At 39.5% G+C, this 18482-nt stretch overlaps 1 protein-coding gene across 4 annotated transcripts in view; it reads left to right on the top strand.

The window, feature by feature from the left end:
• agpat3 (1-acylglycerol-3-phosphate O-acyltransferase 3) overlaps nucleotides 1–18482 on the top strand; it is a 53548-nt gene that overhangs the window by 6979 nt on the left and 28087 nt on the right. The window contains exons 1-3 of one of the 4 annotated variants that reach the window (XM_057852079.1): nucleotides 5071–5469; nucleotides 17564–17621; nucleotides 17702–17933. In XM_057852079.1, the coding sequence (XP_057708062.1) occupies nucleotides 17756–17933 (178 nt within the window). In that variant the 5' untranslated portion in view covers nucleotides 5071–5469; nucleotides 17564–17621; nucleotides 17702–17755. Of the gene's footprint in view, nucleotides 1–5070; nucleotides 5470–6716; nucleotides 6878–7403; nucleotides 7581–17563; nucleotides 17622–17701; nucleotides 17934–18482 lie in introns of those variants that run through there. The other 3 variants (XM_057852080.1, XM_057852081.1, XM_057852078.1) reach the window with 3 other exon arrangements.

Here is an 18482-nt window from a genome sequence, read left to right as displayed (position 1 = left end):
TGACCAAGAAAAATAGTTTGGTCACACTTAAGCCTGTCGCAATATGCAATAATTCCATTTATCGCACGATAAATAAAGATGAAGGCGGTTATTTTTCCACTGCGATATATCGCACGTGCACGCGTGCGGCAGACGTACTGTTAAAAGTTCCAACTCTTTGTTACCAACTACGCAAAATGCATCTTCGTTCCAGGTCCGGCAAAAAATAGCGCCGGAGCCAATCGTTCCCATTATATCCTATTCTTCAACGTATACCGACCGCGTCAGTGCCTTTCACGCAGGGCGGCTATTTTTTGGCACAACACCAGATATTTACAACGAAGTCCGCCAAAACATTGTGACTGACTTGGCTGCTACGAACAACCTCACTTTGACAACGGACAGCTGAATGGAGATGATGAACATTGAGTGGTAAATTAAGAGCGCTGTGCTTCAAACTCGTCCTGTTTATGAAAGTCGATTGTCATATGCTGGTGTTGTGCAGTAATGAGCAGACATGACTGTGGCATTTGCTAACTTTTTTATGCGCGCACACACTAGATATCATGAAATAGCAGACTAGATGTGCTACGTCCCTTGCCATGGCTACGTGAACCCAGAGTGATTATGGGACACGTAGTCCATATACTACATCGATGAATTATAAACCACCGTGACTGAATGGAAGTTAAGAAGGCCAAATCAATCCATACCAGTGACTATAGATAATGCTGCAAATATTGTTAATTCAGTACGTGACACAGATGGATGTGGACCACAAATAGGATGTCTTGCTCATGTAGTAAACCTAGCTGCTAAGAGAGCTGTAGCAATCAACAGTGTCAGTGTCGCCTCACTTTACAAACAGTAAAGATTGTTCTCAGTACTTTTATACAAAATTTCTTCAGATCAGTAAGAAGTAAGCACATAAATATTATGCACTAAAATGGATGTTTATATGATGGCAATTTAATTTTTGCTCGTGAGCAAAAAAAATTTTCGGAGCATTAAATGTATTGAATCGGATCGAAAATCGTGTCCCACGTATCGAAAATCGTACCGAAGTGTGACTTAACTGTATCGTTGCATCCCTATGGAACACCATAGCAGAAGCTATGAGGGGAAAAGTTTTCATTTGCCTAAATGCTTAAGTTATTAAATGCAATTTTATCTTTTTTTTTCTTGAAAAACACATTTATTCTGTGTTTCTGTGCGGTATTAATATTGTTGTCTTTTACTTAAGAGGCATGGTCTATTGTTTTTAGTTGTGATGTCTTAAAAAGTATTTTTGAATTTAAGAGTAAATATTTATCGCGTTTAAATGGGTGTACTTGATCTATTAATTTACACTGTATTCTCACTGTGTTATTGTAAATTGTTTTTTTTTTTTTAATTGGGGGGGGTGCAATGATATCGCATATCGAAATAATTTATGAGAAAAATTATCGCACACAAAAATTTATCGCGACAAGCCTCGTCACACTGCTTGGCAGAAAGGGAGGATGAGGATAAAAAGCTGATCCTTTTCACCCGAATCTGATCAGCTCCAGTGGAAGAACTTAGAAATAATTTCAGTTCCAGCGTGATGACTATAATTTACACTATTGCCCCGATTAAGACAAAAACTTTGTCAAGAAAGAAGAGGTCACCCGGAGAAATGCCATACTAGCTTTAAAACAAAAGCAAGGTTTGTAGACGGGATGCAGATGGCGAAAAAACAAACTCCTAGTTTTTTATGTTATCTACAAAGAGAGTCTTCGCAAATACAACCAGGAACTGAAAAATGCTAGACAGTCATATTTTTCAGAGATCACTAGTAGAAACACCAACAATACTCGCACACTATTTTCTGTTGTTGACAAACTGACAAACCCACGAGCATCAATACCTCAGGAATTGGCATCTGAGGTGTCCTGTAATGATTTTGCAGCATTCTTTACACACAAAGTACTAAAGATTAGACAGACTGTGTGCAACTCCAGATTAACAATTGTTACACTGAATGCCTCCCAAAATGTCCCCCACGTCAATCTTAGACAGTTTAGCCTCTTGGACTATGCCACTTTAACAGAAATCGTGTCAAAATTAAAGCCCACAACATGCTGCCTTGACATCCTTCCTTCAAACTTTTTCAAAACTGTTTTTCATTGCATAGCCCCAGACATACTTCAGATTATAAATACTTCTCTCCAAACAGGAGAGTTTCCACAGACTTTAAAAACTGCAGTAATAAAACCCCTCCTAAAAAAACCTAATCTGGATGCCTCAATCATTAGTAATTACAGGCCAATATCAAATCTGACATTCCTGGGGAAAATTATCGAAAGGGTTGTGTTCGAACAGATCCAGACTTTCATGATGCAAAACCATCTTTTTGACTCATTTCAGTCTGGATTTCGGCCACAACACAGCACCGAGACCGTGCTTATCAAAGTCCTAAATGATATTCGTCGGAATACCGATGCAGGCAAATCATCTGTTCTGTTACTATTGGATCTCAGCGCCGCATTCGACACAGTTGATCACAACATACTACTCAGCAGATTGGAACAGTGGGTAGGGCTTACTGACTCTATACTTCAGTGGTTCACATCCTATTTACATGATAGGGATTTCTTTGTGTCAATCGGAAACCATCAGTCAGAAAGAACCAAATTCACGTGTGGAGTCCCTCAAGAGTCAATTTTTGGACCACTCTTATTTAACATCTATATGCTTCCCTTAGCTCAGATAATGGAACAGTATGACATCTCCTATCACGCCTATGCAGATGACACACAACTGTACATTTCTGTGTCCCCACATGATTATAGTCCCTTAGTCTCCCTGAGTAAATGCATTCATCAAATCAATGAATGGATGTGCCAGAATTTTCTCCAATTAAATGTGGAGAAGACAGAGGTGGTCATTTTTGGGCCAAAAAAGGAAAGGTCAAAGATAAGCAGGCAACTTAGCTCAATGTCACTTACATCTACAAATCAAGTCAGAAACCTTGGTGTAATTATTGACTCAGACCTAAAATTTGATAGCCATCTAAAGTCCGTCACTAAATCCGCTTATTACCACCTAAAAAATATAACCAGAATTAAGGGGCTTCTGACTCAACAAGACATGGAAAAACTTATGCATGCATTCATTTTCAGCAGATTGGACTATTGCAACGGTATATTTACGGGTCATGATAAAAAAATCAGTCAGGAAGCTGCAGCTAGTACAGAATGCTGCAGCCAGAGTCCTCACAAATACAAGGAAGCTGGACCACATTACACTGGTTTTGAAATCGCTACACTGGCTTCCAGTGAGTCAAAGGATAGACTTTAAAATACTACTGCTCGTCTTGTTAGATTCCTATGAGACATCTAGACCCCTAAGGTCGTCTGGAACCGGTCTTTTGCATGTTCCAAGAACAAGAACCAAGCAGGGTGAGGCAGCATTTAGTTATTATGCTCCTCACCTCTGGAACAAGTTACCTGAACGTCTGAAGTATGCTCAGACTGTTAGCTCTTTTAAATCAGGGCAATCTACTTGCTTTCTATTCCTCTTGTGCTTATCTCCATTGCTGATTTCAATTATTATTATTAGACGTAGTTTTTGTTTTATTTGTATTTATTTTTTTCTATTTGTTATTAAATGCGATTTTTATGTTTAATTTTATTTCCGATTTTGATTGTCTTGGTTTTTACGTTGTATTGATTTCAATGTGATTTTTATGATTTTCATATGATGTAAAGCACTTTGAATTGCCTTGTGTTGAATTGTGCTATATAAATAAATTTGCCTTGCCTTGCCTCTGAAAAATGGCGCGATTGGCCCCATTTCTGATCATGTGATCGTACCGGGACATCTCTAATAAATACAAGTGGCCATAGTGAGCCAACCAAGGTCTTCCCAAACAGAGCTATTCTAGTCATCTGGTGAAAAATCTTCTTGTCTTAATATCGCAAGATATCACAAACCCCCAAAACGTCGTATTGTCAGTTTTTTTCCAATATTGTTCACCCCTAGTTGTTAACTTGTTTCACTGACATTTTGTGATGGCTTGCATCATTGCCTGAATAACAAACAAAGGTTTTATGAGGGTGAAAGTGGCCAAATTCTAAACAAATAGAAGGTCAACCGTCAACACGCATCTTGCGGTGGCTTAATTTCAGGAAATTCCAACTTTATTACCAATCTATTTCCCTCCTTTTTTCCTTAATTTAAACGGCAAAGTTAGCATTCCTGTCAACACAATACTTTGCGTTTTTTTTTGTTTCAAAGTCCAAAAAGATTAGTTGATAAGGTGTTGAAGGTAGGTAGGTTACAACATGAATGGAAATCGTTTTCTGGACTTGCATACACTAGTATATAAAGTGCAGATAAACTTTAAACCATCATAAAATTTGATTGTTGGGTGATTTTATCAGAAGATAATTGTGTTGACACAGCTATGTTAGTCATATACCGGTCATATACTGACAAATACTGCTTGCCATATTGATGACTATTGATTGTTGATTTTGTCATAGAATTTATGTTTGTGTTCTGTATTATGTATGATGGTGTGCTGAAAAAAAAGCTGTAGGCTGCCATTTTTCCTTCTCGCAGCAGATGCTAGGTCCCTAGCCTATGACTGGCTGGCTGCTATATACGCCTGCTGCTTATTGTCAGAATAATAATTCGTTTAATGGTTTATATTACCTCTGCTGATGAAAATTGATTCATTAACAGTGTTACAGTGACATTTCAGACATCCCTTTGTTTTGGGTGAAATAATGATCAAATATTCATGATACTGAACTCAACCGTTGTAATTTGATGACAGATTATCACATGATGACAACTAAAATGTTCTTAAATACTGGCAATATCTTAAACTGCTGTACATTATTACCACATTCATCATTTTGTAGGTGCTCCCAGAAAACATGAAATAAAGCCCAGTAGCGAGATGGGATGACAAACTACCAGGCAACTGGTCCTATGAACACTGTTGGTTAATGGTAATGAAATGCGACATATCCAGGATGCCTGTCGCTTGCTAATCGTCACTAATCTAATCCGCTGGATTAGAGAATGAGAATACAGTCAGACGGTTCCAACAGGACGGGTGCCTACCTCCTACCTTTCATCCATTAGTTCAATCTCCTCACAGTCTACGGTGACTGTTCGTTATTTGTTTTGGTTTCTGCTTTTTTTCATCGGAAATCAAAGTTTTGCTTTGTTTTTTTTAATCGACAAGGCTACTTCAGTCTCCAGTAAATACTTGCTGATTAGGCGGTTCTTCCAACAGAAGGTGTTGCTGTCATCATAATCTCTTTTCTTCGGTGGGATTATAATGAATATGGCACAGGGTAACCTTTGAAGAGCTGCTCCTGGCATCTTGTTTTTATTGTGGCGCTTATTTGGTGAACTGCCACCCGCCAAAATGCTGAACCAGAGTGCTGTGATGCTCTTCACTGGGATTTGTGGGGCACTGGTGCTCATGGCGATGGCCTACTATGTCTACTGGTGAGTAAAAGAGACAGTAAGGTTTTGGTTATTGGTGAATACAATGGGTATTGCTTAATTGATCAGAATGTGTAATAGATTAAGTGAAAGGTAAATTGAAATGCATAAAGTGCAAGGCCTCATTGTTTGACTTAAAATTCTTGAGTGGATTGAAGTGTTTCCCATTTAAAGAGGAGGAAAGTAGACAAAGTGGTATTGTTCACACCAACAAGTACCTGTAAACAAATGGTGATTATTTGTTGCTAATAGACAAACAGCTGTCCAGCCTTAAGTAGCTTTAACCCAGTTGGTCTACTAATCGTTCTTTACGAGTTTTAGTTGAGCTGAAATGATGTACCAATAAACTGGCATACAAATTTCCGTTTTTGGAAATACAGTTTCAAGTTTTAGTACAAAGTTAGCTTTTTGAGAGTGGTAGTTGTTTTTGTTATCCTATCCAGTATGCAAACTAACAATGAAAACACCCACTGTAGATAATAAACACGCACTAAATGACATGAAAAAGGTCATACATTGGCACTTCCACGAAACAGCAGAAGCGTGAATTTGTTAAGTTATATCACTGATGGACCATTGTATCTCATCACACAATGGTGGTACTGTAAAGTAAAGTGGAGGGAAAAGTTGCAGGGGATGGTATTGTGAAATTCCTAGGATTTATTTTCCAAAGTGATTTTTTTTTTTTTTTTTTTTTTTTTTTTTTTTTTGGACACTTCAGTGTTCATAAGTTACCATAAATGGCACTTTTACTCATTGGCAGTGTAAAATCCAGTCTAGGTCTTGCTTTTAGTGGCATTTTGTGATGTGTGTACAAAGTACAAAGATGTGAGGTAAGGAGAAAAGTGTGTCAAGAGGAAATGAGAGCAAAGGTCTTGGCAAGTGTGGAGGTCTCGCAATAAATTAAACTGAGGTTACGAAATTGTTTAAAATGCATCACGTGAATATTACTATGAAATGTCTAAATCAATTTAGTTAAATCAAAAGGTTGGTGTGCTAAGTTATAATAAGTTCAGATAAGAAACTCCAGGTTTCTATAATTATTACTTGGTGGTCTTCACGTAAAAGGTCTAAACTTAATAGGTATGCAAGCTTTGTTAAGCATTAGGCGATAAGCCATTTGTAATGGAAGCCCCCTGCATTTACAGAATAACTTTTGTGTGTGTGTGTGTGTGAAAAGATCAGATTCACAGTCGTTTTATTTTTTCAGACCTTATCAATTACTTTCCAGGCACCACCAGTGACTAGTGATAGGGTGACTTGACTACTCCCATTTTGCACAAAGGTCATTACGGCAACACATGATAGGAGCCCTCTTTGGATGTTTTTAATTGATTTACAACACAGTCACGTGGCTGTATTTTATCATTCTGAAACTTCCTTGTCCGTTTGTCACAGAAACTGAGCTGAGGTAATGTAGAACTTTCTTAATTTGTCCAGCATTTGTTGTTTCTTCAGCTATTTTTTTCCCCCAAGTCTCAAATGGGGATTTTCTTGTCGATTTTCATGTGTTGCTAACTTCAATGAAATATGTTAAGGAGAACCTATTGCGTTCATCTTTTTATGCTCTCTGTGCTGTTCTTTTGGTGTGTAAAACTATATTGTTAAATGTGATTGTGAATGTTTATTCGTCTATATCTGCCCTGATATGTTCACTTTGGGTCTTTGTATGGAAGGTCATGAAGGCACACTTGGCCCATGGCCAGATTTGTGTAATGGATATCTGTTTGGTTAAGGCAGTTCTAGCTAAGCCAATTAGCTGTCCACCTAAGCATATCTAATTACAAGAAATATTATGTACTGTATTTACAACACGTTGCATGTCGTAATATCCCCCTGAGGGACTGACATCTGATTGGATGGGACCTGATGTGTTACACCACTGTTGTCAGACCTATTCTGACTGCAAGTTTGGCCCGATGCACTCCAATGTCCAGATTTGATCAAATCACAATGTGCCCTGGGAAAAATGAGATGTCCTTAAATTCACCACGGCCATCAGGCACCTGGCTTTGTTATGACGGCACTCAAAACTGGATCAGCAACTTTTCCTGACTATTTTCATGCCTTCTGCAGTCGGAATGTGGAGATGAGAATGATGTCACCGTTGCCGGGTAATTTCCTGGAAACCAATTAAAATGCCTACGAGAAACCATTTGTTGTGCATGCACTGTTGAAATTATATTTAAAACAGAAATCCAATATCTGCCAAAGGATGGAAATGGTGCATTCTTTGGTAGTGTTTTTATAAGTAATGAAATTTATACAATTCCAATTCATTTAATTTTGATCAATCATCATTTTGAATGTCACTATTCTGCATAATAGTACAATGTCATAATGAAATAACCCAAGGTTGTCCTATTAAAATAGATTGACAACTGTATGTAGTTAGTAGTGCTTTTAAAGTTTTACAATATTGGACATAACACATAATTCATTTTTGCCATCAGTCTTATTCCACTGGAGAGCTTTCTATAGAGAGTTGTTGGTGAGCTGGAGTTTAGGCCGGGTACTGGACTGGTTTCTCTAACAGGGCACCTTTGAACTATAATAGTGCTGCAACAATAAATCGATTAACTCGAGTATTCAATTAGAAAAAAATATTAGAATTAAATTTTGTTGCCTCGAGTATTTGTTTAATTAAAGTGGCGTTGTAATGGTTTGTTTTGAAAGTGTTTGCATTTAGTTTTATTGATTAAGGTGGATACACTGCCCTCTGGTCTGTCTTTTTTTCACATGGCTGAATCCAACTGCTCCCTGTTAAGACCAACGTAAGCTAAGTTTTTGTTCGAGCTATTGTTTTTTAATGCGTTCATAATTTGGTTTATAGGTATATTTAGCCGTTTTTTGTGGTAATATGTGTCTGAACCATTTGTTAAGAGCATTGTAAAAATGTAGCATTTTATAGCATTTAAGCTAGTGAACTTTTTCTATGTAAGTTAGCCAATTGTTGTTTTGTTTTACATAAATCCTAATTTTTTAAATTTATACTGTTTGAGGCTCAGCTCAGGTATTTTAATTTTTCATGTTCCTTATCCAATTACTCGATCATTTGAACTAACTAGTCCATCGATTAATCAACTACTTAGATATTCGATAGCTGCAGCCCTAAACTATAACACAAGTGAGGAATCAAATTGACATTTCCTAGTTTTGCTAAGATTTGAAGAAAAAACACCGTGAGCATTGCTTTAACAAAAATAAAAATGGTCAGTTATGAGTGACGCTGTCAAATTGATGCTTTTAGTTTGTACATGCCTTCAGTTAAAGGGAAAGAAAACCCCTATTTTATACAACTTTCATGTGAAATATGTTGCTCAAAACATTTTACTAGTGAAGCACCATAATGCATTTTTCAACCGATACGAATAACCAATAATTTCCACCTCCTCCGAGCTGATAACCAATAATGTCAAGTCGATAATTCTATTAAAAGGTACTGTGTATATCAGAGGTTGCGCTAGACTTTTTCGTTGTCTGTCATTTTGACTGACAGGGTCATAAAAATCCGGTCATAATCTATTTTTACCTGTCACTTAAATTTTTAAAATGATGATAATGACATTGTGGTGACCCTTTGTTTGGCATAATTCACCTTCCGTACTTGTGTGTCCATTTGGCCGAGCGCGTTCCCGACTACGACAGTCACGTGACAGAGACACTTAAGGTTCAAACACACCAGCAACGTGAACGTCGCGTCAATGATCTCACCGCGATTACGCACCAGTGACGCTCGGCGTCAATTTCCATAGGACGCGTTTCACGAGCAGCGCGTCTGTGGAGCGGCTCGATCTGTTCACGCGAGGATTGCAAGATCGCGCGAGAATAGCGGGTATTTAAAGGTAATAAAACAACAACACTTTGCCTTTCAGACCCCGCGTATTGGCGAGCTTTCTTTTTGAAAGAAGAAAAAAGAAGTCATGTGCTAAAGCAAAAAGCAATCCCATTGACAAATATTTTAACATTTTTTTTCTTATGAACATTTTTCTAAGCTTTATTGATGTTTTTTTCTCAAGTTAAAGCACCACGCAGGAATTAATTTTATTGTGTAGCAGGATTTGTGTATTATTCGTATTAATTGCAGGTGTTTTAGCTCATTTCAGTTTATTATATTTACATAGGAAGTTACGGTTGCATATTATTTTGAAAATCGACCGGATCCACCGTATTTTTACACGAGTGACTTCCGGCCTGCTCGATCCTACCTAGTAGTATTGATGCAGGGGGGCTGCGTCTCGCGTCAAAAAACAAACTCTGCTGTTCTTTTTGCGTGCGTCGCGTTTAGCGCTTCTGGGACGCGTCTAAAGGCCGAGTTATACTTCCGCGTCAGACCTACGCCGTCAAGGAAGAATCGAGTTACGACCCTACGCCGTAGCCTGACGCGCGCCTCTCGATTTTTCTAACCTTCGCGTCGCGTAGACGCGTATGACGTAGCGAAAACGGACTGTGATTGGTCCGCTCAGACTGTTGTTTCCGGTTTACCGCGAAAACACCGCCATTGTAGAATAGAATCAAACATTATTTTCTACACGCAAAAATGCACCAAGCCGACGGGAGTATCATCGAAGAGCAAGTCTCGTCAAGACATTATTATTGTGATTGCCAAATGGCAAGGTTGGCGATCGGGAAAAAAAAAAAATGGAAGAACCACCGAGACGTGGGTGTTCGGAATTGAGTGGCCACATGAAGCGGTGACCCAGTCGGCCAAAAACTGCCAACTTTTTATCACTTTATGTCGTATTTTTGGTTGGTGCACTTCATCATTTACTGTGTACATATGTTTCAAGTATATGAAGAATAAAGCACAGATTTGGTGTCAAAAGAGTTGTTTTGACCTTTAATTTTCAATAACAGACAGTTCACACACACAATACATCATCACTGATTGAGAGTGCCTCGGTGCTTTTTATGAGCAAGCCTCCCAACACAGTTTGGGAAGTTCCCTAGACGCCAGAAATCTGCTATGGCTTCCCAGTGGCTGGTTGTAGGACACGGCAAACAAATCAGGCTGGAGGGCTTTGCAGACCTTGAACGCAGTGCTCGACGCCAGTTTGAAGCTAGCCGCCACAGCTAGCTCTCTCCACCCGAGTCTTTAAAACTCTGTGCGGCATCAAAAGTCGGCCAGACCGCCTCGAAACCGTCTTCTGCGTCGCCTGCCCGTCAACATTTGTATGTTCAATATTTATTCAGTGTTGATGAGCAGAATATTTACTTTCAAGAGTTCCATCTTGCATTGTTTATTTTTTCTCCGACTAGCGGAAGTAAACAAGCATGCCCCAAAACCGTACAAACATAACGCCACATCCCTCTAGTGGCTTGGCGGTGAATTACAGAACAATGCGTTCCCTCACCGCAGAACTATCGAATGTCGAATGACGCCGTAGTCGCTACGCCGTCACCGCAACGCGGGAGTATAACTCGGGCTTAACACGCGGACGCACTGCGACTGGTGTGCATTGGCTGATTGACTTTAACGGCCGCGTTTTTTCGAACCGTAATCGCGGCGAGATCGTTGACGCGACGTTCACGTTGCTGGTGTGTTTGAGCCTTTAAGAGCCGCGCGCGGTCCCCTCACTATCCACTCGCTCTCGCTATATGATTGGCCGAAGAGTCGAAATGCTCTCCCGTGAACTGCCTGTTTAAAAATGTTCCCGTTGTTACTTCTTGCGTTCGCTTATAAGTGCCCATTTAAAAAGGAAAAGCGATGGATGATACTACACACAGAGCGTATTATTAACAAATGTTAAAGTTGTATAATCATCTAGCGAGAATAAGGAACGTCACTGACAAGCGCAGGCCCCCACGAGTGGATAGTGAGGGGTCTAGGATAGTGCGCCTACAGCTAACAAGACTCTTAACATTGCATACCGCTTCAACATATTCAATAGTATTTAGTTTTCATTCATTTAAAATTAATATTCTGTCCGAACAAGCTTAACAGAGAATCCACACCGTGCCATCACACATCAAGCAGATGAATATGTAACTTTTTCTCCGCAGTGACAAAAACAGCTGACTGTGGCCCCAGTAGTTAGGTAGCCTACCATATGTAGCATATGGAACAATGAAATTAATAGTTCACCTGCTGTGGCCTGAACGTAGTCTCACACTTTCCTCCTGGTGCGCATGGACTTGAATTGCTTGCCCGCTTGTACAGTCCCTGTTTTTTCACCTCTTTTATCAACACCATCGTCGTTTTGGGGCTTTTTGAAGAAACTTCAGACACTCAGTTGCCTTGACATTTTTCAGAGTAAGGCCGACGACGTCATGCATCAAGAGAGACAATAGCTAATTAATATGCTCACTCGCCACCCTGTGGTCTGGGGTGTGAATTGCAACCGGTCAAAATGACGGTTGGACTTCAGTTTTTTCCGTCACCGTTTTAAAAAATCGGTCAACGACGGAAAATATTCGGTTAACGCGACCCCTGGTGTATATATACAATTTTAAATTATACACAAGAGCAAATGTTACTCTGCAAAAATATAATTTACTGCTACTTTTTCCACATCAAATGTGAACAAGTAGTAAATTCCAACATCTAAACCAGTGGTTCTTAATGTTGCTAAAGGTACCGAACCCCACAGGTTTCACATGTGGATTCACCGAACCCTTCAGAATTGGATAATAAAAGAAATTTTCAATTCAATACCAATATATCTAACCTAGCAAGCTAATAATATAGCAAATTCCCATTCAAAATTCTTCTCATTCTGATAGCATGTTTTATAAACATGTAAAATTTGAGACCACACTGCTCATTGGTCTGTTGTATAGACCCCACTCACCAATGTCACACAATGACGTGTCGCTTTATCCGGCCACCATATTGTCCGTCATTGTTTATCCGTATTCTCAATGGTTTCAATTTGTCGTGCAATTTATAGTGCAATTCATGGAAGCCCCGGTGCTTTCAGACGCTGTAAACTCATTGGATGTGTTGCATAAAAGGCGTTATGTTGAAAAGCTTCGGTCGATCCATTCGCCAGATCCATATTTGATGCCTAAATCGATATTTTTCGACCCGCTGTCTTTGCCGTCTCTACCTGACATCTGCTACCCTGATATTTACAACTATCTCGTCCACAGAAACTCAGCGTATTCTCACGAAAGTTTGACAAACGTTAACAGCAGCACTCTAAGCAACATTACCCCCGTGTGACCCTTTACTTCCAATTTTCTAAAAAGGCGACAATCAATAAAAAAAAAAAAAAGTTGACTGCGATGGCCGACGCTTCAAGGATAGGTGGATATTGGACTATTTCTTCAATAAAATACGCAACAACTGTGTCTGCCTCATTTGCAAAGAGACAGTCGCTGTTTTCAAAGAGTTCGATGTGACGCAATATTACCAAACAAGACAAGCTAACATGTACAACATTACAGGGAAGATATACGCAGCGAGAAATTAAAGCAACTTGAAGCTAGTTTAATTTCACAGCAGCAGTATTTCGCAAGAGCCCGAGTGTCGAAAGAGAATGCCACAAAGACGAGATTGATGAAATTATGAATTTAAAAAAAATAATAATAAAGCAAATGTGACACACAGATGGGGTTGCTAAAATTTGTTCAAATATATTGTTCTATGTAAATCAGCCAAGGTAGCCCCCCGCTTTTTTACCACACCAAATCTGCCCCCCTTTGCAAAAGGTTTGGACACACCTGTTTAACTGATGATCCGTAGACGAGGCCAGCTTCTTTCACTTGGTACCAGCTAAATATTATTAAAAAAATAATGATGGTGGAAGAAATAAGCATCTTGAATTTGAAACCGTATGTTGTCGGCGATTAGCCTTGCAATGATCATAATTGTGGTTGTCAGCCCAAAACCCTCTAAATATATATAAAATGCATCTTACCGGATATAAAATGACTACTACATAATCTGTGGTGATCGTTTGGTGCCCAGTTTTCTCGTCAATTGCAGCCGTCCATCTCGCTGTCCTCTCCGGGTCTCTCGGAATACGGTAGAACTTCAAGTCTCTCTGTCTATCTTCTCTGTTACTGCAACCAACCGCCACACCCGCCTTCACCATTTTGATTATTAATGTTAACGAGCAGAAAAACACACCATAATAGGAGGAATTTACGTAGCGGTAATGCGTAAACACGACGAGTTGACGGACAATATGGCGCGGAGGCGTGGTTGTGACATCATGTGAGTAGGGTCTATTCCATCATACCAAGTGCGAGTCAACCTTCCACTGAGCAAACCAGTTCAATCAGATGAAGGACTAGCAGTTAAAATAAAAGGATTAAGCTTATAAATTGGGAGCAGACCAGTCCAAAACCTGATCTTAAAAGCCACTTTGCCTAGATTTAATCAGTGTAAGAAAATAGGGCTCTGCGTTTCTTTACCTTCGCCGAACCACTTAGACTTACTCAGCGAACACCTGGGATTCGATCGAACCCAAGTTAAGAACCAGTGATCTAAACAATGTACAGTATATTAATAAATATTTGTAATACTTACAAAGTAAATACTTAATTAGACAAAAATGCCTTTAGAAGGGGTTGAGGTGCCAGCGCAGATTTGACAAAACTGCGTGGATCGCGCACATTTGGAGGCTAAGTATATAATGATCGGATTACATTATCGGTTGCATTATTTAAAATCTGGACAATCGGTGTAACGTCATAATTGGCATTATCGGCCGATAATTATTAATAACGGACATTATCGTGTATCTTTACATTTTAATATGCAAATCGCCAGTTAGCAACGCAGCCATTTTGTGAAGTCATTGATATCCACACGCATACTAGTGCGCCCTGAAAGTTTCGGCCATAGGTGCATGAGATAATGATTATTATTGACGTCACAAGGAAAGAAAGGTGGATACTTACATTTGGTTGGATAAAATATTCCCGGCACTGATAAAATGACTGCCCGCACAGGCCACTTCCTGGAAATATTGGCCTTTACATACCCTTTTCGTAGCAGTGCAACGGTTCGCGGTTCAAAACCGAACCGAACGGTTCGCCCTGTTCGGTTCAATACGCCTTTATGAACCGCGCCTTTTTGGTTTTGCAATTACAGTAATTTTTTCCGAACGCTTGTGGAATGAATTGGTTAAACTCTGTGTGCCTGTGTGTGACGTGAAGCGCAGCTGTGGAGAAATCCCCGCCCCACGAGTAAATGTCCAATCGCTGTCAAGCACCTGTGTAATAGGAGCCGAGTAACGCCCTCTCTCGCTTACGAGCGAGGTGAAAGTGAAACAAGAAAGAAAACAAAAAAAGTTATGGCGAGCGGAGGAGTCGACAGACCGAATTTTGAGGAAGCACCGGCTTCTTTCAAATCTGCGGCGTGGCAACATTTCGGTTTCCCCGTGGACTACAATGCAGATGGAGAGAAAATATTGAAAAAAACATAAAACAATTTGCAAGCATTGCTCAGCGCTTGTTCCCTCTGCTAACGGCAAGACTTCTAACAGCACTTCAACAGGTGTTCTGACAAAATGTGCAACCCATCTGACCAAACAACCCATCTGACAAAATTTGCAACCCATCAAAAATTGCTACCTTGCGGGTTTTGCGCATGCGCGTAACGTTTAAAATGGCCGCGAATGCGGCGATTCCAAAGTAAACACAACAAACTTTCTTTAAAGAAAGGAATATTTACTTAAGTTTAATCATGTAAAGACATGTACAAAAGTTCTCAGACACATCCTACCATGTTAGCTGCACACAGTAACTGCACTCCGCGCTCTCACTGTTAACAACTTTGCCGCGTCGTTAAGTATTATTAATTTACGCCATTTTCGTGTTGCACATGTATGTTTATGATGTATCTAGTTTAGTTAGCACTTTGGATAACATTGAGAGTCCAATTGAATGTAAAAGAGGGGTTTTTCAGCGCCACGAAAGCTTTGGAAGCAAAATTTTATAAGGGAGAAAATTTTGACAGAACACCGGCATCACCCACAGACATCGTTTTCTCAGAGCAGGACAACCCCGAAGATGACACCAGTGAAAACACACCGGTCAATGGAAGAGGCGTTCCAAAAGCCTTACAATATCAGGTCAGAAAAGCACAAGAAACAACCCACGCAGTGGGGATTTGCATTGCAAAAGGCATGCAACCATATTCCGTGGTTGAAGATGCGGGCTTCGTTATTTTAATTGCAACGCTTGACCCGCGTTATATTGTTCCCTCGCGGACATATTTCGCCCACAACATAATCCCCGACATTTAAGAAATGGCACGCAAAGCCATTGAAGATGATTTCACGAAAGCACATAGTTTCGCCCTGACCGCTGATAGTTGGACGTCCCGTGCTACAGAGTGCTACTACCTAACTGTGACGGTCCACTATAATTCATACCTGTCAAGTTGTATGGTCTCGTCGTAATTTGTACACGTGAGCACTGGTTTTTAAATGTGTACGCCGTCCGTTACGTTCAAAATCTGCACGTTTTTCGTGCATTGCGTTTTTGTTTTTTTTCATCCGTTCGGATTTGGTCACAGTTTCTGCAAGGAGCCAATGTTCGTTAATACTTGAATGACACGAGAAAAGTCAGACACGGAGAGGGAAGAGTGCTTGTTGAGACGCTGTAGCAAACGCGATGCTAGGCTAGGTGGCTCCAATTTCCTGACCGTGGCCGACATCATACAATCTACGCCTAGATATCTCATGCATATAGAACTACAAGCGAAATGACACTCGGTAGCGTTAGTAAACAGCCGCCATTTTAGAGCAGTATACTTCTCAGAAAGGCTCTGTTGTAGTAAACCTTCCGAGCGAACCTAAGCAACTTTTTATCCAAAATACTCCTAAATTGGCAAAATCTTGACTTGAGTCTATCTTTAAAGGATGAAACAGTTATAAAATTTTCACATGTCGAAAGTAGACGGAAGGGAACTAAGGCAAAAACGGGAGCAATTTTATCAACTTTATCGGTTGATTCACAACATTAAATGACCTCCAAACATAGCAAAGGTTACTATGTTTTGGGGTTTTTTTTTTTTTTTTTTTTTTTTTTTTTATGAAAAAAAAAATGAAAGGTATCACCAGTTACTTTGCCAAGTAACTTTTTTACTCCTGTGTGCGTATTTCAGTAGTCAGTCACTACACTTGCCAAAGAGCTAGGAGGCATTTTAAGTCAAAAATGTTTACATTTTAAGTGTTTATTTCATTTTTTTAAAAGCAAAATAAAGGCACTTAAAAAAAAAAAAAAAAAAAAACGCAAACCGAAACCGTGATCCCAAAACCGAGGTTCAAACCGAACCATGGGCTAACTGAACCGTTGCACCCCTACCTTTTCGCCGCTATTACACATCTTTTTTATTCATCTTTTTTTTAACTTATTAAACAGGATTTGTTCCACTGGGGCTGCGCATGATAAAAGTTTCATCTGTCGCTTTAACATCCAGGTATTGCCGTCAAATCCATTTGAAGTGGGAGGGCTGCTAGTGACTGATCACTGCCAGTCCTTCCACTCAAGCCTACATTCTGAATGTTTTAGTCTAGTCTAGAATTTGATCCTCAAAATATGCAGTCTTTTCTCAGCCGTGATCTTGAGAACAGCACTATATTATTGATTGTAGCTTTGTATGTAATGCAAACGCTACCACTTATATTATTCCTTATCTATTTACTTAAATTGGGAATTGGTATTGTTGTCTTTCCATTGCTTGGGGCATTTTAAGACCTTAAACTTTGGAGTGCTTTTGATGTTAGAACTTAAAAAGGCTGCCCTGCCAACAGCTACTGTGTTAGATTTGTCACTGTCAACTCAAACCTACTGTAGGATGTCTCAAGGTCCCTGACATGTCTAATTTGAGCAATTCTGAATGTAGTACGTAGTCTTGGCCATTGTCAGCAAGATGTATGTCAAAATTAGTGTCTAAGAGGAGTGGAGAGCTGCACATAAGCTTGACTGGAGGAGGCAGGAAATTGCCTTAGCAGACCATTAGAGACTACTTTTGTTTTGTCAGCATCATTGATAGGATATATTCTTTAAATGATGGATGAGTGAGACTTGAAAGTGTCCAATTTCTGAAAAGTACTAGTTATACACTTTTTTGGGGTTCACTTGCATTTTTACACTCTATTTCAGCTTCCTTTATCATTAATTGACTCTCTCGTTTCAGGACTGTAGTATTGGCTGAAGGACCGTGCAAACGAGGGCTGTAAAAGCATACCACAGTGGTAAGAAAGCCACACTGATATTAATTGTAGTGCCTGTTCTCTCAGTGTGGTTTCTAAATCATGTGTGTTTTATCCCTCAGGTTGGTGATCGTGTGTAAAGAGGAGCTTATTTTAGCTCCCCGGGTTTCTCAAGCATGGCTCTCCTGGCCTACCTCAAAAGCCTGTTCATCCTTCAATTGTTGATGGGCTTTGTATTTGTGGTGAGCGGCCTCATCATAAACTTCATCCAACTGTGCACATGCGTCATCTGGCCATTCAACAAGCAGCTCTATCGCAGAATCAACTGCCGACTCTCGTATTCGCTATGGAGTCGTAAGTCGAATATAATCTTTTTTTCTGTGGTAAACTGATGACATTTAGAACCAGTGTTGTAATTTTCGAGTTAGTCTTTTGGACAAAAATACTTTTTAGTCTTAGTCATATTTTATTCAATTCAAAATGTCTTCATCTTCATCTAGTTTTAGTAGACAATTCTCAAAATGTTTTCGTCTATAAACTCCAAAAGTTTTAGTTTTAAATAAATAAGAGGTTTCCAACAATTTTGAATGAACATGACAGATGAGCACGTAATTGTAGAGTCTACAAGGACATCACCATTTTCATGATGATAATACACACTCAGCAGGAAAACAGCATATTAATTGTATATTATTACAAATATCATATTATTACTTACAAAAAGGCACAGTCTTGAAATACAGTTATAATAATATATCGGGGAAAAAACCCTGACAATAATTGAGACCTGGCGTCCACCTTTGTGGACATTACATGTTGGGTCATGTCGGCCACACTTGAGTTGGCCACACTTCTATACCAAATGTCAAGTTTTTTTTAATCACCAAAAATAGTCAGTTGCCC

The sequence above is a fragment of the Corythoichthys intestinalis genome, chromosome 12 (assembly GCF_030265065.1).
Source record: "Corythoichthys intestinalis isolate RoL2023-P3 chromosome 12, ASM3026506v1, whole genome shotgun sequence".
Taxonomy (NCBI): Eukaryota; Metazoa; Chordata; class Actinopteri; order Syngnathiformes; family Syngnathidae; genus Corythoichthys; species Corythoichthys intestinalis.
This window is presented reverse-complemented; position numbering and strand designations above follow the sequence as displayed.